The 23,776-nt window shown below is 40.4% G+C and overlaps 1 protein-coding gene across 1 annotated transcript in view; it reads right to left on the reverse strand.

Moving 5' to 3' along the window:
• Window positions 1–10,569: 10,569 nt before the first annotated feature.
• EPHA6 (EPH receptor A6) overlaps window positions 10,570–23,776 on the reverse strand; it is an 850,663-nt gene continuing 837,456 nt past the window's right edge. The window contains exons 17-19 of the mRNA XM_084646856.1: window positions 21,233–21,426; window positions 12,566–12,715; window positions 10,570–11,037 (exon numbers count right to left, since the gene is read on the reverse strand). Coding sequence (XP_084502982.1) covers window positions 10,923–11,037; window positions 12,566–12,715; window positions 21,233–21,426 — 459 coding nt within the window. The 3' untranslated portion in view covers window positions 10,570–10,922. The remainder of the gene's footprint in view (window positions 11,038–12,565; window positions 12,716–21,232; window positions 21,427–23,776) is intronic.

Genomic DNA, 23,776 nt, shown 5'->3' on the forward strand with positions numbered 1-23,776 from the left:
TTTTCCTGTTGTAAAATACAATGTATAATTCACATTATGTGAATAATAAAACAACAATAACTAATGTGTGTTAGAAACCTGCCGCCATGTGCGACTGGAAAGTCAAGTTTTTACTGCCATTTCAGAGAAGGAGCTGCAAGTACAGTAGCATTTTTCAGTGAAGACCAATGCTCAGAGACCCAGTTTATGGGGATTGAACAAAACTACAGAGCTTTAATAACAAATTTAAAACGTGTTCCGATTCAGATAAACAGTGTTTCTTTTGAAGGAGACAGTGTTATTATGTATATGGGATCGGATTCTTGTGACTGCAGGGATCTGCAGTTTGGGGATTATCACAGTATGTATAGTTCTTTAACAACATTATCAATTGCATGTGCATTTTGTGAAGACATTTATCAGAGCACGGAATCTACAGTGACATGTATATAAGAGTCCACACTGATTAGGAACCCTCCTGCTGTAAAAGACTACCTAAAGCATCCCAAAAATTAGAATACAATGTGATCCACTTTGATTGGTACACCACTCTGTGATAAGCAATTGATTTTTTTGCCTCGTCACATATGAGAAGTTTTACTGTGTATCATATGCGTAAGTTAAGGTAAAACAAAAAGCATGAACTCAGAAATAACCACCAGTACTATAACTTTTATTTGCTAATAAATATCTTAATAAACAGGCTTACCCCATCTGTAAGACCTGATAATGCCTCTTAGGAAATCATAGAAAAATAAAATACAATAATAATCAGTAACTTGTACTTTGTACAAAAATCTTATTATGTTGCTCAGCAGGTAGCTTTGCCAAACCCCATATTCGTTCTTCAAATAGATGGCATATGTAATGCAATTCACCTTAAAAATGCCCTAGTTTTGAGAGCTGAGCAGTCTATTACACTATTAATTTGTAGGCATGCCAGCACATGAAAATTTACATGTAACATCGTATCTTCATAATAGTAGATTTAAAAATAAGGAAAATAATACCACCTTCAAGTAAATATGAACTATTTCACCTCTGATGTAAAGTACGTAGGTTCCCACGTTCTTCTTGGGATTGAAGCTCAGTATTTTAAACTTTCTATTTCACAGTTATTTCCACAACACTGCTATAACTTGAGAGAAACCAAAATACATTTGGAACATGTGTGCGAGGCATATTACATGAAGAAAAGTAATTTGAAATGGTGAGGCAGTCCCAAGAGGAAAATAACTGTGCCAGCTGTGAAATGTTCTGTCTCTCAGAAATGTTGGATCTCACTTGCTGTTTGCAGTATTACACCCGCACATTTTTCAATGTTCAGAATCACTGAATGGCACAACTTAAAGGTACAATACCCAAGGGCCACTTTTATATGGGAAGAAAGGTGATTTAGATACAGGTAGTTCTCAATAGTCAAATGTATCTCTAAGGAGAAAGGAAGCAGTGCCAAAACACAAGTATTAGCTGGCAACTTTCTAAAGAGGTGGCTTTCAGAGTATTGATAAAGATCTGTGCAGAGGCCATTGTTTACTTGTAAAGTATTTTTCAAGTCTGATTATACTGCAACTTTAGATGTCATCTATCTTTTAAGTTTTGACATGGCTGTTTATATATTGCCTAAAGTGTCTGTTATCAAATATATATTTATATATATATATATATATATACACATACGTCAACACATTTTATGGCTATGCTAGAACAGCAAACTATGATGAGCAGTCATATTTAATCATGTATAACCTAATTTTACAGCAAAGACGAGATTAAAAACCCCTTTGGATTCATACATGTTTAAAGCCTAATACACAGAATTTAGACTATCCTGAGAAAATGTACCAAACACAACTAGAAAGACTGCTACCTTCCATGTCAAAATCAAAACTAACTTTTTGAGGGGAACAACTATGTTTTCTGCATATTTTCTCTAAATGGAAATAGCATATTTTAAAAATAATCTTGAAGACAAAATTAGATGAAGCAGAATTTTCGCCATCTTTGACCAAATTAAAGTTGCTTTACTAGACGATACTCCTTTGCCAATTAGTAAATGTAGTCTCACATCCAGATTTTCAGTATCACTTTTTTTAAAAAAAAACCCAACCTTTTAAGACCTTTTTTCCTTGCTGCATTGGAGTATTTGCAAAGTAGTTTTGTGCTTCCGCAAACTACACATGATTTTCAGAGGTGCAGAGTGCCTGCCAGTCCTATTGAAGTCAATAGGAGTTGAAGATGCACAGCACCTGTCAGAATCAGGCCATATTTTTGCTAATTTAATAGGCTTTCAATCTCAGTAGTAATGTCCATGATGTATTCTGTACTACTAAAGTAGTTTGGGGTTTTGACATTGACTTCGACAGGAGCAGGAATGAAGCCTTAGCTAAGAACTCAGGACCACATTCATCCCTGCAGTAGTATAGTAACTTCACTGGAGTTATCCCAGGGATAAATGTTGCCACCATAGTCAGAGTGGTCTTTTGCTTCCACGATAAGCATTGCTGTAAAAGGTGGAAGAAGAAACAGCCCTAAAATAATTGGTAGCTTTAAATGAAAAGGTTCTGGTTCAAACTTAACTCACCCTTCTGAGGGACGGGGAGTAGAAAAGGTATCTGTCACAAGTTCTACAAATGGATGACGGGTGTATGTCTTAGGAGTTTTCAAAACCATGCGATCCCAATGAAATATGGACTTGAATCAGGAGTCCAATAAAGAGATCCCCTAGAAGAAACATTTTTATTTTCACATTATTTGTAACTGTACCCTTCATTAACTGACATTAAAATCATGCTAAATGATTTTAAACCTCTCACATTACTTTGGGCACCATGCACTAAGGGTGTTTTTTCTGAATCTTTGGGCGTATCTGTAAGATACATAGAGGAAACTCCTACAAAGAGGAAAATTACCAGTAACGAATAATATTAAGAGGGGTCAGTCATAGTTTATCATGGTGTGTGTCACCTTAGGGAGATAATAAAACAAGAAGTACTATACAAACATTTGCATTGGGTTGGTAGGTTCTGTTTATTTGGGGGTGATTTTCTTCTAAATTGCATAAATTCACTTGTGGATATTATTTCTGAGGAGATATAGTTACAGAATTTCTAGATGTACTACTATATGCAGTACAGTATTTGAAGGTTTCTTTAATAGTACTAATTGTGGGCTAAATTATGGCAGCCCTCTTCAGGTACATTAATGGGGAGGAGAGAATATAGAGAGCATTTCCTCCTCACCAGATCTCAGCTCTGTCATGCAGAAAGTAACCATAAGGTAGCTTCCATCACTCCCTGAGCTACAACTGGTTATGCTCAGTGTCCTCTCTCCACCATCGTTCAGGTAGGGTATTTCTTCCTTTTCCCACAGCAATCCCCTAGCTGGAAAGGCCTGTTTAAGAGCCCATTTCAATCAACTGACATATTTTCACTCTTTGAAATGGCTTTGGAGCAGGCCCTAAGTGACAGAGTTTCATATCTTGTAAGTATCAATAAAGAATCATTAACAAGTCCCGTTTACATCACAAGAGAGCATGGTTACTAATACAAGTTTGGCCTTTAGCAACAACTGAACAGTGCTAATAGATGGGGAAAATACTCGTTTATACCGTCTGGACTGATCGTTATATATATAATTTACTTAGAGCCTCATTCTACTGTCACTGAAGTTAATGACAAAACTTCCATTAACTTCAGCAGGAACAAGATTGGACCCTATTGACATTTTCCCACTGTCCCACAAACTTCAAATCATCACACTATTTACATCAGTAACAGTAATCACTCTCATTACAGGATTCTACTATTAAAATACATTATTCTTTCCAGCGGGGTTTTAAATGCACTAGATCAAGTAGACTAAAAGATTCACAAGGCAGGAAATGTCTCCTTAACTGTATAGGCGTTTTACAGCACTGAACCTGTAGTTAGTGCTTAATGAATAATAATGTACAAATTTAAAACAATAACTACAGTTTGTCTGCTTCAGCTGATCACTTTTCCAGTCATGTAAAGTGATTATAAATTATATAGCACAAAGCATCCAGTATATTAACAAAATTTATGTTTTTTTTCTTTTTCACCTTTTGACCATAACCAGCAAGAGCTCAATTTGAATTAGAGAGAACTGAAATGTGGGCTTTTAGGGCTCTCATAATTGGTCAACTATACTCTTTACTGTTATTTGGGCTGCTTACAAAACGTAGTTATAAGAAGTGCAGAACAGTTAGAATTCCCAATTATTATAACATTACATTCACAAAAGAGACTCTTGTTTATTGAACATTCTAAGCTATAATGATAGTGCCTAGTATTGTCACAGGCTGGATTCTGGAGAACCAGCAAATAGATTTTTTTTCTTAATAGCCAGCATACTAAATCATCAAATCATCTTAGTGTGATAATATTGTGAAAATATTACTTCACCTAGGCTGATTTGAAGCACACTGTCTTCATAATTCACAACCAGAAATGAGCCATCATCTCAAAATTTAGATTCCAGTTTGGAATTTCCCAAACATTAAGGGTGTTCAGATCCAAGTTCAGGTATAGCTCATTATACTATATAGGACCCAGCCACTATACAGTTTACATTTAAATGAAGTTCTGAACTTCTCCAAAGGAGTCTGAGTCCAGGATTTTGGTTTGATCTTCTCTCTACTTCATATATACTAGGCTCACTAAATCACCACTAATGAAGAGGTCTTGTTATACCCATTAATTTTTTTATTAGTAAATGTGGAGAATTAGCTAACTTCCTGCTGTGCACTGAAGAGGAGAATATTTACAGAAACAAATGGAATTCCCCAAATAAAGACAGTCAGGAACTGAACAAAATCTTGCAACATATTAAAGAAAGATATAATCAGAAGATTTTCTAAAAATGCCACATAGATTAGACCTCTACTCAAGTAAACAAAATATGGTATTGAAGTTGAAAGAAAAAACATAAAATTAACATTATCTAATGTTGCTTTATATACATACTTATGAAAGCCTCAATCCTGCAAACACTTTAAATCTATGCTTAACTTCACTCATGTGAGTAGTCCTACTGAAGTCATGTGTGCTTAAGTGTTTGCAGATTTGGGGCCTTGTATAGCAACTTAGTATAGTACATATATTATTTCTGAGATACAGACATAGCGCCTAACCTGACATTGCCTAAATGTGGGACGTAAATCACAAATTAGGGACACAGCAAAAGTAGTAGAGAAAAGAGCTTGAAATGATTTTGGGATTGGTTTCTTTAATATAAAAGTGGCAAAGAGTCCTGTGGCACCTTATAGACTAACAGACGTATTGGAGCATAAGCTTTCGTGGGTGAATACTCACTTGCATCTGACGAAGAAGGTATTCACCCACGAAAGCTTATGCTCCAATACATCTGTTAGTCTATAAGGTGCCACAGGACCCTTTGCCGCTTTTACAGATCCAGAGTAACATGGCTACCCCTCTGATGCTTTAATATAAAGTTTTCCATATCCTTAGCTTCTCATTTAATTATACAGGGATAATAGAAGAGGTCTTTGTGGAACAGAGGAACAGTTGAGAAATTCCTTGCAATAAGGGAAAACTGAAAGATATTGTTACAGAACATCTTAACGAAACACAAAGAGATACTCTTACATGAACTGGTGTCATTATTTAACATAATAAAATAAGAAAATATGATTAATAATCTCATAGTGCTTACTATTTATTTTAAACCAAATGTATCTCCATAATAAGCTTCTGTCTATTGTCTTTTCTAAACTTGAATACATCTTGTTTAAAAAATCTGTCAAGTCCCATTGCCTTGAGACTTTCCCTTAAATTATCTGGGGATGGGAGGATGAGATCCTATAAGATGACATTTAAAAGAGAATAATTTATCCTGTATAAGCAGCTTGGGCTACTACAGCAGGAGATCTTAACGTTTATTTCACAATACGGACCACATCTTAATCGAGAGATTGGTTCAAGAACACCTCCCCTACCATTCATGATCACTTCAAATCCCTACAGCAACTACAATAATTATTCACATAGAAAAGTACCACTAGGACAGTGTTCAATGTGTTTAATGTGATTTAGTGACTGGAATTAGGAGGAGGGCCAGTATCATGTGACCAGCCAGCTCTCCATAGACCACAGTTTGAGACCCACTCTTCTGCACTTCTTAATATATTTATTTTGGGATGTACATTTTCAGATAAGAAGCCAGGAACTATACACACATGATACACACTGACTGAAATTTTCAAAGCTGACTGGGGGATTTAGCCACACAATTCTCATTAGTTTTAACAACAGTTGTATAATTAAATTCAGTAGTCTACTTTTGAAAATCTCAATTATAATACACACTCACACACACGCGCGCACACACACACACACACTTTTATAGCCATACTGTGCTCTGTGTAACCTAGTCTGTAATCTGAGGACCTATATTCCACCACACTATTCTTGTCTGAACAGTATGTACTACTATCTTCTAAGGATTATATGTGAAGGAGGAAGAGATTTGTGGATTCCAAATGCATGGAATATGTCTTTTGGGCAAGTGTTTTGTTTCTGTTATAGGGGACTTAAATGGGACTTAAAATTGCCCTAAAAGAGGATCTGGGGATTTCTCTGTCAGCAGACAATCCCCTGATAGCATAAAGAAGGTGTAGCCAGCTCAATTGCTACCTGTTTTCCCCCACTCTGTGCAGAGGGTATTCCAAGGTGAGTTAGAGTCATTAGGGCATTTGGCCAGAATGTGCTATGCTACAGCAACCCCCAAATGCCAGAATGGCCCCTATGGGATCATTCCAAGCCATGGAAGTTACTTGTACCTGCTCTAACTTGTACTGGGGGCCAGTTACACCCTCAGCTAGCCCCAGGGTGGATAAACTTAAAAGTTACATTAGAACCACATTTGGGGCCCTTTCCTGCTGCACTGACAATAAGCTTGGTGCAGCTAACGAACATGTCCATTATATTTAAAGAAACAGAAAACAGATATTCTAAGTTAAACATCATCAAAATACTTCAGTATATTGAAATATTCCTGTGTAAGTGGTGATCAGTCCAACAGATGTCTACCAAAGTTTAGGACAAACTTGAAGAGTGGGTAGGCCAAAGTAACAAATATGATCATAATATATGCATTTTGAATTTATGTTTGAATCTACTATTTTCAATTAAAGGATCATTTAATGTTAAAAATGTACATATATTGTCATAAAGTCCTGGCTGATGGCCAAGAATAAACATAATACTTGTGACTGAAGCCTATATATGAGCTGCAACTGATCATGTATAAGTTATGTTGAAGGAAAACATAACAGAGGCAACTTGTTCATTAGGGCAAATTTAAACCCATTTCTCCTAAATTTCCTTCCTTTTATCTCATGAGAAATCCTCGTCTTCTCAATGACTCGAATGCTACCAGTTGTGTGCAAATATCTCAGGGACAGAATATATTACAGACCTGGGTTTCTGTAGTTATCTCATTTCAAGTAAACTATCGTCAGTACTATGGACTAGGGATGAAATTCATCCTTTTGCAAAGGGCCAGCACAAGAGCTGTTCACTATATAAGTATCACTTGAGCCCTATTTTGAAGGCTCAAATGGTGCAAAGAACCCGTGTAGGCCAATAGCAGATGGATTTATTTCATTCTATATGAACAACAATAAAATCCTAGAGAAGAATGTATATGGAGACTTCACCTGTAAATTACTATATCAATAAATTTTCCTATGCCCACATTTTAATATACATTTTTGCATTTGTCTCTCTCACACTCCCTTTATTCTGTGCATTTTCAATAGTTTTGGTTACTGAATGGTGTGCATGGAGAGCTAGATTTTTAAGAATAGCCTAGTAAATCAGTTTGAATGCTAACTGCGTACGCTAAGAGCAGCTAATTTTCATCTGGCGGAACAGTCATCCATTTTAGTGGAAGCTGCTGGTAATGTTGTGCATACATTTGTAGGCTGCACAGAAATGTCCACATTTGAAAAGACAACACCAGCATATTAAAAACCCCCAAACCTCATTGCATTTCTTTTGTATGTTGAAACAGTGGAGTGGGCAAGAGTAAAAATGCAGTTTCTAAAGCTGGGTAAATGTAAGTTTGATCAAGATCATTATTAAGAAAGAATTATGCAGCACAACAACAAAAACCATCCATAGAAACCCACAAACTCTAGAAGATGATTTTTAGGTTGTTGTTTTTCTTAAATAAATGTCATCACCAAAAGAATCCTCTGTCATTCCTTCCCTGGTTACTTAAACTCTTGTTTTTATAAAAATATATTTAATTAATAAATGTTTCAATATTGTTATTATATTTGTTCTATTGAAAATATATTTTAAAAAGTGTGATAAATCTGGAAATTAATTTCCATGAGACATATCCAGGTTAATGTATATGTAACATGCAGCTTTGCATCCACACTTCCAAAAATGAACAAACATACGTATGAGCCCAAGAATGCACCCATATGGTTTGGATTAATTTTGAGTACCTCTTAGCAAGTACTGGACTCCCATGCCTCATTACATATTTAAAAAGCTGCTTGCAAAGATCTCTTCCCAAATGGCACCTTGATGGAGATGGAAGCAACGACAGGCAAAAGGGAAAGCAAAATAGTAAACGAAAATCAACTTTTAGATTTGAATCTGAAGTTCTTATTTTAAAAAAAAAGTCTTACAACATGGAAAAAATGGTATGCTTTTTGTTCCATAAGAGAACCCTACTTAACGAAAAATAAAATATGGAATTTGGGCAGAAATTTACAAGAGCGTGCCTCACAGAGAAGAACTAAAGCTAGTTTGTTCTATTAAGGGCCCTTGATCCTGAACTTCTCATGTGCACAAATTTACTCTTGTATGTGTTTGTGGGACTGGGGTCTAAGTTTTTGAAACATATTCAGCAAATTAGCATTCAAAGATACTAGTGAATCTATATCTTTAGGAAATCTATTCCTCTATTAGAACTTTAGAAAAACAAAACTAAAAAAATGCACTTGATTCACCACTATTACTCTGTTGAAATCAGTGGAGTCATCGGCATAAAAGTGGAGTAACAGCAGTGAATCAGACACAGTGTGTCTTACTCTGTGAAACTGGTTAGAAGGATAAACCTTTCTGTATCTTCTCCTGCTCTTCCTTCTCTGCCTTCCATATAGAACAGCAGCTTTTTCCCAGTATCAAGAAGTATGCTTTTTAAGCTGCAAATTAAGCAATAAATATCGTTATGATTACTTAGTCTGGTTAATTCATTTTGTAATACATATACATTTTACTGATCGCCCCAAATGTGCTTTTTAACTGAAAATTAATAATGCTCAAGTATATTCTTGCTCCACATAACTTTAAAAATGATATATAAATTAACACAAACATCTACATCCAGTTTACATGTGACATGCATGTAAAAATGTGTGTGGCTTTCAGAGCATGCAGACATGCGCTCATTTCATGGTTCACAGTAGCGCATATCTCATGCAAGTTTTGAAAATGTAGCCCATTATATCTATGTACGTCATCTGAATAAAGCATGAAAGCTTTAAGTCTTATAGAGGTACAAATATTGTGCTCGGCCTTTGCATCCATTTTCTTGCATGTAAATATGGCTATTAAACAGTTCTAGTTTTAAAGAGAATTATCTTAGACGTCAGTTAGACGTTTGTACTAAATGAAGACCAGCTAGTTAATAACTAGAAATCCATTTCATCATCGTCTGCTTTTTACTTCTAACAACAAACGTATAAAAGTAGACTCAAGGCAACATATTATTACACTGCTGTCCTAGGCCTCTCTCTCTGCCTACATATAATGTAGTAACTAATGCCATACTCTTACATTGCGTAACATACAGTAGTGATTAGTTTGTTTGTGTTCCACTGATCTCTCGTTGATGGTATGGTAGATCTGCTCAAGTATGAGGATCTCATCATCCCCCTAATGGCTGGCCCACAGAAGTTAGATAAGTCCTAAAACTACTAAACTAATGGAAATTCTCCATTAGCTGCAGTAGTAGAGGCCTGTGGTTTTGAAGCAGAAAGCTCTGTGAAGTCTATGTGACTGCAGTGTGCAGTATAGCTGACAACTGAATATTCTGTGTGGCTTACGAATTGTTACAACAGCCTTTCCAAGGGTTACTCACCATGTGGTAGAGGCAGCTATTTAGTATAAAAAAAGGATGAAAAATGGTGAAAAATTCTAATAATGAACCAATTTTGCAACCAACTCTATAAAGGATAAAATAATGTCAGCTGCTTATACAAATAAATTTAAACCCAGGGCCTCAGGAAGATTTAAAGTTCAGTTCTTTCTAATCCGCACCCCAGTTAGTTACACATAACAAGAATTCACTACATGAAATCACTGGTCATTTCTGCAAAGAATTCTAACATTTTCAGGCACCAGCTTACCAGCATTTAAACTATTACAAAGTTAAGGTCACAATCTGACCCATACATTTGGATTTAGTTAAGAGATAAAATAAATATTTATGTCAAACTTTTTTTTCTGATTGCACATTTGATATTGGAAGCTACATGATCACAAAACATGAAAAAAGTCAATTACTTTTTGATCTACCATCAAACTCTAAATACATCAATAAGGAAGCCACGCCAGGCCAAATAGGCTATCACTTTCAAAGAAGTCCATGAAAGTGTTCCAAATACTGTTATACAAAGTTACACATCCATGCTGAGTTATTCACCAGTGTGTAGCAACAGTCTTGCAGTGCGCCAGGATTGTATTGGCAGGTAACTGACGGAGGAACTATGCCGTGTGATTAAAAATTCCACATTGGAAGCATTAACGTAAAAGTGTGTATTTATAGTCTGAATGGGAGACTGCAGTTCTTGAAGTTGGGAGGAACATAAGGGAGGAATGAGAATATCTTCCATTTTAGAAATGCTGAGGCACAAAACAAAGTTGCTTCTAGTACTTTCATACATGAAATCCTTTCTCCTGTATGTGCATCATGTGTAATCGCAAAGTCTGTAAACTGCTCACTATTCGTCTCTGGTGTCCAATGAGTACAACTCCAATTCTCCTAATGTCACTGTAAGATAAAGAAAGGTTAAAATTCACCTTGCATGCATGTACAGCCACACAGAAAGAATTCTGATTGCTTCCACATATTGCTCAGCACCTAATTCTTCATCAGGACTATTCAATGTCTTGATTTGAATATGTAAAAATGCCCTACATTTGCAGGCATTCAAAGGTGCACCCACCTATTCTTTATTTGTATAGGCAGCCATTTAGAAAAAAAATCACATCTCATAGTTAGTCTCTAAGGTGCCACAAGTACTCCTTTTCTTTTTGTGAATACAGACTAACTCGGCTGCTACTCTGAAACCAGCTTTTTTGCTGTATCCTTAAAGGTCAAAATCCTTCTCCCAGCCCCTAGACACAAGCCTGAGAAGCAAGCAGAGAAAAGGGACCTCCACAGGGTGGGAGGAGGGAAGAAATCCTTCCCACCCATGCTGCAGAGGCAAGAAGAACCACTTCATGTTCACTATTGCAGGTGCTGCAGCACTTCTACTGCTTGCAGGATGAGTAGGGAGAAGACCAACAGTTTGTAGATCTGCATAGTAGCAAATCATCAGCTCTGCCCATGCTTATCTCCCAGTCCACCTTTGCCTCACCTACTTCTACAACAGGCTGATGCAAAAGAAACACCATGAAGCATCCAGCTCCTTCACTGTAGAACCTCCCAACAATTTAAGTGCATTGAGTACTGTCTGTGGATGAGGAGGGCAGTATTTGACCATTTAATGACAAATGGAAAGACCTAGTGGATGCTAATGATTCAAAACTGCAGTAAACTTAATTATGATCTGGTGACAAATCTTCACACTATAAAAACCCCACACAATAGACAAGCTCTGAATTGGCATTAAACATTAGGACAAAAGAGTAATTTATGTGGCTCATGCCAATCTTCTGAGGCAAGAACAGTGTTTTTTAAAAAAAATGTGAAGTACAATACAACTTTCAGAAAACCAGTACAGTATTATAGAATTTAGTATTATATAGCTCCCTTCACATTCAAAATGTGCCACAATGTGTGGTAAAATGTCAAATTAGATACCAATAGTAACAGTCATTATTATTCACTGCTCCTGCTCTCACTGAAATCAATAACAAAACTTCAATGGAGCAGGATCAAGAACTGAGTTCTAGCAGTGTGCCTGGGACTGCACACAACACAGAAAAGATATGATTAGTGTACATAATCTGGACCTGAACTTGTTTACAGAAAAGTACATTTTACCATTGGTTCAATGGGAGCAGATCAAGGCCCCTATCCAACAACACACTATGCATGCAAATAGTCCCACTGATTTCACATGGTCATGCAAAAAGTATGCGGTGGAGCAAGGAATTTAAAACCAAGTCCACTGAGTCTCTTAATCACCACATCATCTTTCGTTGCCATATTTTGGTTGAAAGTCTTTTATTAACTGTACTAGCAAAGTGAAAATATACTTTTGTTCCATACATCTTAGCACTTAGGCTCTATCACTGTTACATCTGAGCAATTGCAGTTTACCCACTGTACCGATAATAATTTACATACTTACTCAATGCTCATTCTTGAAACCACATCCAAAGTTGTGAAACCCGCTGCCATGAAGTTATTTTTATACTGACCCATTTTTATTGAATCTAGCCAATCAATGACTGAAACAAACAAAGGATATTCGGGAACTTCACCAGGTGAATCTGGCATTCTACAAAAACAAAATGTAAAAGCTTGTAAAGAAGTAATAAGCATAAAAAATAAAGCCTTGTTTACTTTTGTAGAGATATTTTTGTACTAAAAAGTTGACCAAACTAGGGCTAGGTCTACACTACAGCCTATCTTGGCAAAGCTTATGTCGCTCAGGGGTGTGAATATTCCACCCCCTGAGCGACATAAGTTACACCAACATAAGCATTCGTGTGTACAGCGCTATGTCAGTGGGAGAGCTTCTCCTGCTTACATAGCTTATGCCGCTTGTGGAGGTGTTTTTTTTATGCCGATGGGAGCGCATACAATGATACAGCTGCACTGCTGCAACACTGTACATAAAGGCATAACCTAAGTCTATCAACACTAGAAAGAAATAAGAGATGAGCTCATGCTGCAAAGTTCAGATCCTGAACTGAAGTTCTCCAAAGTTTCAGAAAAAATCAGATCTACTACTTTGATTCTGGCCCATTCTCTAAAATTTGTCAGTTATATTTTAGTATCCAAAATTCCTTTTTAATACTACTATGAAGGAAATCATTGGAACTCTACAGGAGTTTTATATGCACAAGAAGTTCAGAAATGGACCTATCCACATTATTACAATTTTCAATATAGAGTATATCTCTGCAGAAAAAGAGGTTACTTACCCTTACAGTAACTGATGTTCTTTCAGATGTGTGACATATTGCACAGTGGGTGAGTGCAAACCCAGTGTGCATGCATAGGACAATTTTCTAGTCAGCAGTACTCACTGTGATAGTGCACGTGCCCTTCTTCTCCTTGTTTGCTCCACAAGGGTGTAAAGGGCAAAGCCCCCCTGCCACATCCCAGGAGGCTGGGAACCAGGGGAAGAGTGATTGGCAGGACTATGGCGAGGTTGTGGAAGTCCAATATCTGTCTCAGCCAGGCTGGGGCTATGAGGATTGCCCTGGCCTTCTCCCACCTTCCAAAGTACCCTGGGGAGCAGGGGAAAGGGAAGGAACACATAGAACAGTCCCTCTGTCCATGGGTGGAGAAAGGCCTCTGAAAGACCCTGGACGTCTGTTCCTCCTCCCCCACGCAGAGGTCTCCCTCATTGCAAAAAGATCTGAGTAAGAGACCCTGCATTGTTGGAAGATGTCCTGGAGGACACACCTTCTAGTGCTCCCACCACTCATGATTGTCACAGAAGTACCTGCTGAGGCTGTCTGGACCGCTGACAGGGAGATGCCATGTCCTATTGCAGAGTCACATACTTGGATGGCTTCTGGCACAGAGCCTGTAATCTAGTGCTGCCTCTGCTGCCTGTTCAGGTAGAAGACTGGAGTGGTATTTTCCAACATTACCAGAATCATTTGACCTTGAATGACTGACAGGAAGGCTATGCATGCCTTGTATACAGCCCTGAGTTCCTACACATTGATGAGCATAGCCTTGTGTCATAAGATTGCCCATGTGAACCCCTACCCCTGAATGTAGAGGCATCTGTGATCACAGTCCTTGAGGGAGAAGTGGGACTATACAGAACCCCTGTGCAAATTATTGCTTGGGTCCTTTCACCAGCTCGGTGATTAGAGAATTGCCAGAGGGAGGTGCAGCACCTTGTCTATGGGTGTCTTTTGGAGCTGTAGATGGAGGACAGCCAAGCTTGATGGTGCCAGAAGTGAAGCCTCGCATATGGGCTGATGAGCATACAGGTCACCATAAGATCCAGAAGCCTGAGGCAGGATCTTGCTTGTGTCAGCAGATGGGAACAGAGATTGTGCAGCATCTGGAACTTGCTGAGTGATAGATAGGAGGTGGCTGCCCTTGCATTGAACATTGTCTCACTGAATTCCATCCTCTATGTGGGTGCTAATGTGGATTTCTTTTCATTAACCAGGGGCACAAGTGCACAAACGGTTGGAGAACAGTCCCAATGTTGGCCTGGACCAGAGGTTCTGAGTGGCTGATGAACAACCAGTTGTCTAAGTATGGGAACACGTGGCTAGCCGTCATTCTGAGGTAGGCAGCGACCACATCTAGACACTTCGTAAACACCTGGGCACCACAGACAGCACAAAGGGCAAAACCCAGTATGGATCGTGATTGTTCTTGAATACAGAATTCAGGAAGTGCCTGTGTGATGAGTGCATCATAATGTGAAAGTATGTATCCTTGAGCTTGAGGGCAAGGATCTAGGCAGGGGATAATTGATGCGAGGGAGACCATCTTTAACTTGAGATTTTTGTTGTTGGTAGTCAGGTCTCAGAGGTCTAATATTGGTCAAAGCCCCACTGGTTTCTTGGGGAATGAAGAAGTATCTTGAATAGAATCCCCTACCCCTCTCTCAAGAAGGAACTCCTCTACAGTGCCCAAAGCAAGGAGGGCCTACACCTCTTGCTGAAGCAGGGTCTTGTGGAGGGGTCCCTGAAGACGGATATGGAGGGAGGATGATTGTGTGGTAGAGAGAGGAAATGATGGCATAGCCACTCTGGACTACCTGCAGTTCCTAGTGGTCTGAAATGATGCTGGACCAGGTGTGAAGTTAGTGAGCCAAATGGTTGCCAAAAGGAGGGGAAGGCAAAGATTGTGGAACACTTGGTATGCTGTCCTTGGGCATTAAGTCAAATTTGTTGCCTGGTTGGTACCAAAGAGGAGTGGTGAGGTTGCAAGGTAGATCCTCCAGCAGGCTTCTTTCTTGAGGATATCTGCCTGCAACCCAAAGGCTCTGGTGGCCTGTAGTAGAAAAACGGTGGTTGCTGCTGCTAAGGCTAGGACCTGACGTGCCTCTGCATGGAGTCCAGGGGATAGATTCCCAAGGACCTGAGGATAACCTTAGAGTCCTTAAATGATTTCACTGCTTTTGTCGGGGGGTCGGCTGTGTGCTACAGGCTGGCAGTACTGCCTAATGACGATACTCCAGGGTACAATGCCTAATAGTGAGAGTCCAAGGCTGCTTTGCCTAGCGGCAATAGCTCAGAGCAGTGTCACTCATTGGCAAGAGTCTAAGGGTTGATTTCCCTGGAAGTTACAGCTTGTGGCAGTGTTGCCCAATGTTGAGAGTCCAAAGGCCGCTTTACCTAGTGGCAATAGTTCAGGGTAGTCCACGGTGCGGGGGGAGGTAGGGGGACCCAGGGTCCACCCTCCTCCAAAGGGTTCCGACCCAGGGCCCTTTGAAACAGTGGCCCTTCCACAAGGCTCAGCCTGATACCCCTAAGCGTGCTCCCTGGGTTACTTAATACCCTTGTTCCAGTCCCTCCAACGTCATCACAGGTTGACTTGGGGTTCCTCCTGTGTTCCCTTCTGATGTGTCTCCAGAGTTTCTTCTGTGAGCCCTAGCGTGTCGTCGCCCTCAGTGTCTGTGGTCAACATGCTTCCTGTGGCTGGGCTAGGAGGCGTGGTCCTGGCGGCATGGAGCCCTGGCAGCTTCCCAGCAGCTGCACCCGACTGCTCTTCTCCGCAGTCAGCTCAGACTGAGCTGAGTCACTCCCTTTTAAATGCTCCCTCCACTGGGGAGCATGCCCAGCAGAGGCGAGGGGATGTGGCATCTTGGGCCCAGAGCAGCTCTTTAACCTTCGCCTCACCAGTGTGGGGTTGGTGCACCCCTGTCATAGTTTTGTCAGACTTATCATGGAAGAGTAAGCAGCCCTTGAATGATGGATCTTCAAAGGTTTTTTGTAATTCCTTAGGTATACCTGCCAAGGTGAGCCACTAAGAGCAGCACATCGTGATCACTGTTACCATTGACCTGGAGGCCATGTCTGCCACATCCAAGGCCACATGCAGAGTGGCCCAGGCAACCAAATATCCTTCTGCAAGAACAGTTTGAAGTCATCCTGGCAGTCTTGCAGCAGCCTACTGATAAAATGTTGCAAAGCACAGTAATTGACATGGTCATATTTTGCCAGGATGGCCTGGTAGTTTGATATCCTCATCTGGAGATTTGAGGTGGACGAAGATTTCTGACCCAGCAGGCCAGGGTGCTTCGCCTCCTTATCCTTGGGTGTCGACTTCGGTTGGCCTTGGCAGGTTCTCTTGTTGGCCATTGTTATTACGAGGCTGAATTCAATATCTAGGGGTTCCTCTTAACTTTACAAAGCAGAACCAGCTCAAGCCCCAACCCAATCCCAGATTTCCCAGAAATCTGGGAAAACTAACTACTGCTGGGTGCCTCTAATAGGCAATATTTCCCCATTTGCAATCAATGAGTCTTTGTGTAACAAAATAAAACTTTTATTAAGAGTAGAAGGAACACATCATTAATTTGAGAAAACACCACAACAATGATTCAAAAGTATGCAGACAATTAAGTAAACACTCACCTCACACTATCTTGGGCAGTAGCCTTTCCCTCAGTTTCCCACCTTGTGGTGTAAAAGTCCATAGCACACCACTCTTCCTTTCCCTCCACTGCACCCCATTTGTGGTGTATTGTCCAAAGTCAGTGAAGTCTCAGAGTCCAGGAGTGCGTTCAGATGGGTTCACCTCTTGTCTCTGAATGGGGAGGGTTGAGTGATGCCTCTGCCACTGCTGCTATGTTGCCACTCTCTCTGTTCACGGTTATCATTACTGCTGCTTGCCGCCAACACTACTGCCTCTGCCTTCATCTTTAATGCCGTGTTCTGAGGTTCCACCCCCTAGCCCTAACCCTTAGTGATTTCAGCTCTTAGTGATTTCACTGGGTAGTGGGGAACCTCTCTACCGCTGCCTCCTCTGCACTATCTTTCACCACAATGCTGTCCTCAAACCAGGTCTTAGGCTCAGCCCCCTAGACCACCTTATCAGTGACTGCAGCTCTAGTGATCCCTGAGCAGAAAGAAAGACTCTCAATTGAGTCTGATCAGCTCTATCTTTAAACATTGGAGGGGGCTGGTCAAATGACATCTGGGATTCTTTCAACAGAGTCCAACCACCAGGGTGGAACACCTGTCCCCATCCCCTCTGACCTTCACTTGAATTTGCCATCACTACCTCACACTTAGTGAGTAACATACGTTTAGGTTGACTTCCTCAGTTAGGTTATATTAAGTAAAGTTCTGCTGCTGTTTAGTCATACAGTAACAACAGCAACATTTCATTACACTTGCATCCAAGACTTACGTGAATTTTGCCCCCAAACAGCCAAAATTGATCACTTTGGCCAAGCAGGTATGTCTGCTTATCTCCTAGGCACAGTAGGTACATCTGTGCAAATACGGTCTGCTCCTGAGGTGTTTTCCTTCAGCACATCAATAGATGGAAGGAGAGAGCTCATTCAGACTACGGGCTTACAGGATGAGACAGTGTAGTTCATTGGGAAACATGTTGCCCACCCTGTGGGTGTTGGGGGACCCCGGCCATATGGCACAAACATCAAGGCTGCTATGTCCAAGGATCTGGAATGCATCAGGGGTGACTGTGGCTCCAATAGCAGTAAGGACGCTGGGACCAGTGATGAGGCCTGAAGTGCTGGAGCCTCTGTGGGTTGGTCAGTACAGCTGTGAGCACACAGATCCCAGTGGTGAAGGCATCAGGATGTCCTGTACTGGAGGCAACTTGTAGCAGGTTCTGCACTAGCCGGTTACTGTTCTGACCGCCTCAATACCAAGGAAGCTAGCACTGCTTCGACAGCATTGGGGAAAGCCTCTGGACCACTGGGTCTGTTCAACTGGTGCTGGCTTCAATGCTCAGAAAACATTTTCAAAGTTTTGAGGCACCCTTAAAGTCTGACAGCATGGTAATTTTATTTAGCTTTGAAGTTGGGAGCAGGGGAGGGACATCTCCGTCTCTCCTCCTTCAAAAGCCTGCCCTCCGAGTTCAACCTATCGCTGCACCTTTTAGAGAAGTTGATGCTAGGGCCAATTTCGATGATCTATGTCCCCTGCATGTCTAGATGCCTGGAATCCAGGGTGAGAGTCTGGCCTCATCGCCTGCTTCATGAAGAAAACTCTCTGTTGTGCCTCCCTGGAGTGCTAGGTCTGCTTCAAGAAGAACCTGCAGATTTCACAGCATTCTAGGGCGTGCCCCTTGCCAAGGCAAAACTGACACCTTATTTGTCTGTCATTCAGCAGCATAACCGCCTCTCAGGACAAGCTGTTCTTGAAGCCCAGGTACTTGCCATGGTTGGCCATGGTGGTCAGTACTACCTGCAACCGTGGAGAAGGGTTCCTCTTCCTGCCGTGTTCACCTGCACCTATCTGACTAAAATAACAAGGCTAACTAGATGCCAAATTGGAGGAAAATCTGAAGAGAGTTGCTACAAAATGTACCTGTGGGTGGTAGAGAAGGAACTAGGTGTGGCATGGCAGTATCAGCCTTTGTACCCTCACAGAATGCATGAGGAAATGAAAGGTGCATGTGCCACCCCAGTGGGTATTGCTGACCAGAAAATTCTCCAATGCCTGTGCACTGGCCCTGCACGCCCCAGCTGTGGAATATGCATATGGACTAGCACTTGAAGAAGAATTTAAACTCTTGGGATGAAGATGATGACATAATTTTGAAACTCACCAAAGCAAAGCAGAGGGTATAAAAGCAGATTGAACCTTGGCTATTATGGGAAAATAGCACAATTTGAATGAAAATGTATTAATACCATGCTGGGTAATAACTTTTACCTTTATCTACATAGAAAATAGGTGAAAAAGGGAATGGCTGTTTATTGCTACATTATTAGGCAGTGGTTGCAGCAGCTGGAGTACTAACCTAAAGAGCAAATAAGAACTATATTTTATACTCTGATTTTCATGGGATTTTATGTATGGTAGTAAACAAAAATAAAAGGGTACAGCTAATTCAATCACACTTCTGTCTCAATATTTTTTAACCTACTATAGTTTCAAGTAAAATTTAAGAGATTAGAGAAAACAACATTCTCTGTTGGGTTGGATCCTTATTTCCTTTGGACTTTAATCCACGTGGTAGGGAGTGCTCTCAGCTCCCAGTGACTTTATGCATTTGGCAGCACATTGTGTATAAACGCTTTGTAAATTATTTTGTCTGTTATTTTCACCAGCCTGTGTGGTTCTTTGACAGAGCACACGGGGTGGGGCGTAAGGGGGGAACAATTTATAAAATATGAAAAAAATATAGTAAAACCACAAAACCAGGCAGGGAGACTGAGGGACAGGTGCAATATCTGAAACTATTTTAAACCAAACCTTTTAAAATTGATTAGATCACAAGCTGAATAGCAGAAATGTGTTTGTAACACTCTAAAGAATCAGTATTTTGTATTTCTGCCTTTATCTGTAATGCCATGTTCTGAGGTTCCACCACCTAGCCTAACCCTTAGTGATTTCAGCTCCCCCCATACATCACTTTGAAAGCATATTCTCTAAAACAAGCATATGATGGTTTATAAGTATTTTGCAGTACTTTTTAAAAGAAAGATATATTCTAATTTCAGTGGGGCAACTTACAGGGGAAAATACCACTCCAAACCTAACCTTAACAAGACACCACTAACTGTTCCAAACTTTGACTCTAGTGTGGGGAAACAAACCAACTCCAACTATCACACAAATCTGGGGTGGCCAGATAGCCACAGCTCTAAACCTAATCTGCATTTACCTAATAACCTTTCCCCTCAAGCTTACCTGTGGCAAACCACCAGCCACAACTTTAGCCCGAGCTACCAGCCTCTCTTCACGCTCTGGACCAGGGCCCCATGCCTCCCCCCCCAAAGTGGTCTAGACACTCTCCCTGGCTCAGGGCACTGCATCACCCCCCCAAAACCTGCAGCGAGGCTATGAAGTAGTAAGAGGTTCAGAGGGCCCTTCACACTGGAGTGAATTTTGACCTTAATGAATAGGAGTGGGGGCCAAATTCATCCCTGATATAAATTTACTGATTTCAGTTTACTCCTAGGATGATTTCAGTTTACTCCTAGAATGATTACAAAGGGCCAGTCATTTCTTCAACAGCTCTACACCTAAAATCTGCTTTATTCATGTGCATAATATTACTTTGGGAATAGGGAGGAAGCTTTGGGTAGCACCTCCAGGAATTAGTTGTGGAATGGGAGTGCCACAGATTTGTTGTATTAATATCCCTCTTCCATTAAGGGGAGCACGACTTCGCAAGTATAGAGTATAACTAGATTCAGAAGGAAAATACTCTAAGGCAGTTTACCAACTTTTCATGCACTCTGTGCTATTTCAAATGAAGAGACAGAGCACGGAAGAGAGAAGAAAATTAAAGCGGGAACTTGGAAAACAAGAGTATAGGACAAACACCAAACAAAAGGTGGAAAAACAGAGAGGAGACTCATGAAGATCAAAGACTGACAGAGCACAAACAAAAGAGAGAGATGAAAATGCTGGACCAAAAAAGGAAAATGGATATGAATGTGCTTGAGAAAAAAAAGTCCTTTTGCATGCAATTTTACCAGCGTCACTTGATAATAAAATATACTTTATAAGAGACTCAGAATGATTTTAAACACAGAACACTTAACAGCTAAGTGCTAGCTGAGCTCACAGCTGTGTCAGGATATCCCGTTCCTACATAATCCACTATGTTATCAGATGGCAGTCATGATTGTATGAGGAAAGAGCACTGAAGTGAGTCTTACACAAGTACATCCTCCACTAGGGTATGAAGGGAGCTGGGGTTGCGGATCAATTTGTCTAGGAAGCTGACAATGTCAATAAACTTTGGCCGGTGGTTTCTCTCTTTTTGCCAGCAGTGAAGCATAAGTTGGTGGAGAGAAGCTGGGCAGCCCATGGGAGCCGGAAGCCTGTAACCTTCTTCTATAGACAGTATAACCTAAATAAAGATAATAGGGGTGATTACAGATCATCATATTAACACACATAAGGACAATATCAAACTAGGAATGCAGATCAATGATAAATCAAGACTAAGACACCCTCATGGTCCAGCATTGTATGCAATTTTGAGATCCTCACATGCAGATGGGGTGAAGGCCAGGATTATGACTAGTGTTCTTTGCACTACACTTAGTCTCAGACAGAGCCAGCAAAGCATTAGTGACAAGAGTGTGTCCCATTCTATTATTTTTAACTGTTTCTACTATTTATTCTATTATTAACAACCTTTCTATTAACCAACTGTGAAGGAGGAGAAGAGGAGAGAAATAAGAAACATCCTTTTCCTCTTCAGCAACCTGAAGTCAGGAAGCCAACAAAATAATCTCATAGTAATATGCTCTGATATTTGCATTGTGACATTGCATTAATACATGCCAATGTCATGCTGTAATGAGATTGTCACAGTGCAAATACCACAGTGCAATGTCTGGCCCTCTGTAACTTCATTTGATGACAAAGTGGTTCTCCTGTTCTTCAGGACTGAGATGACTGATCCAGACAATGAAAGCCATTTTGCAGTACAACTTAATGCAACTTTGTCTTGTACAGCATCTTTCATAAAAACTGCATCCTAAAATACTTTTAGGGGTGTGTGTGTGTGTGTATTTATATATATATGAAATTACAATGTTAGATAAAAATACCAGGAAAGTTAATCTGCAAGGATTGGCAGGGGCAGAAAGATATGTTTTCAACTGAGGTTTGAAAAGAAATGGACTGATCAGATAGAGGAAAACTGTTCCATGTAGGGGGAGCTGCAGAGAAGGTGGCTTTGTTTAATAACTCTGGTGAGACAGCTGAAAGTGACAAACAGGCCAGTGCTATATAAGTGGAGAGAGCAGGAAGGAAAGCAGACACAGACAAGTTCTGTGAGAGGTCAGCTGGAGTGAGTTCATGAAAGATTTAAAAACTAAGACTAGAATGTTTACTAGATCCTGAAATGAAAAGGGAGCCCGTGGAGCTGTTGAAAGAAGAAGATGATGTAGTCATGCTTCTTTGCACATAGAGGGAAACAAGGACAACAACAAACAACCCATATACAATATCCACTGAAAAGTAAATCACAATATTTATAATAATACATTGGCCTTTGTGAGAAATATACCTGTTGAAAGCATGCACTCTGCATTAAAGTGACTACATATGTTACTATATATATGTTATATATGTTACTATAATTATACAAACACATACACGTGTGCATTGCGCATATAATCAAATACAGCAGTCAGAGTGCACACTACATTATTTACAATAAAGCAATGCTTTATAACTGTAGCTTCTGTATTTTCAATCCTGTTAGCATGGGAGTCTAGCTTGCTCTCTTTCTGAAGTCTGAATGAGCATTGTTGGCTGTTTATGCTGCAGGCGTTATGCTAATAACAGTAATGAAGCTACATTAAGACCTTCATTAAGACCCTTCACATTAAGACCCTTCACCTTGTAATGCAGAGGGAAGAAAGAGCATGATAACTGCACTCAACTGGGCCTGAATTTTTAGAAAGGAGAGCTGAGCAACAGAGCATTGCCCTCCTGTACACTGGCAGAAACCTACTGTGCGTAAAATCATAGAATCATAGAATATCCGGGTTGGAAGGGACCTCAGGAGGTCATCTAGTCTAACCCCCTGCTCAAAGCAGGACCAATCCCCAACTAAATCATCCCAGCCAGGGCTTGTCAAACCTGACCTTAAAAATTTCTAAGGAAGGAGATTCCACCACCTCCCTAGGTAATGCATTCCAGTGTTTCACCACTCTCCTAGTGAAAAAGTTTTTCCTAATATCCAACCTAAACCTCCCCCACTGCAACTTGAGACCATTACTCCTTGTTCTGTCATCTTCTACCATTGAGAACAGTCTAGATCCATTCTCTTTGGAACCCCCTTTCAGGTAGTTGAAAGCAGCTATCAAATCCCCCCTCATTATTCTCTTCCGCAGACGAAACAATCCCAGTTCCCTCAGCCTCTCCTCATGTGTTTTGAGCTGTATGGGCAACTGGGATTGTGATGGGGTAAGTTTTGAACCACTCAGCAATAGCACTAAGCTTTACTCACAAGTTAGTATAATTTGCCACAGAGATCTTCCAATTTATAGCTTCTTCCACTTCCTACATGCTTGGGTGTAATGTGCACTGATAGATCAGAGCCTAATGGGGGAGCTGGCTGTGCTGCCTGGGAGAAGTGTGTGCAGAGGGACAAACGTGTTGCAAGGGTCCTGGAAATTGCAGATTTTAGGCCTCAGATTTCTTGCAGGTCCTCAGTTTCCATGTGATTAGGAGTCCCTGCC

The sequence above is a fragment of the Lepidochelys olivacea genome (genome assembly GCF_965140295.1).
Source record: "Lepidochelys olivacea isolate rLepOli2 genome assembly, chromosome: 1".
Classification (NCBI taxonomy): Eukaryota; Metazoa; Chordata; order Testudines; family Cheloniidae; genus Lepidochelys; species Lepidochelys olivacea.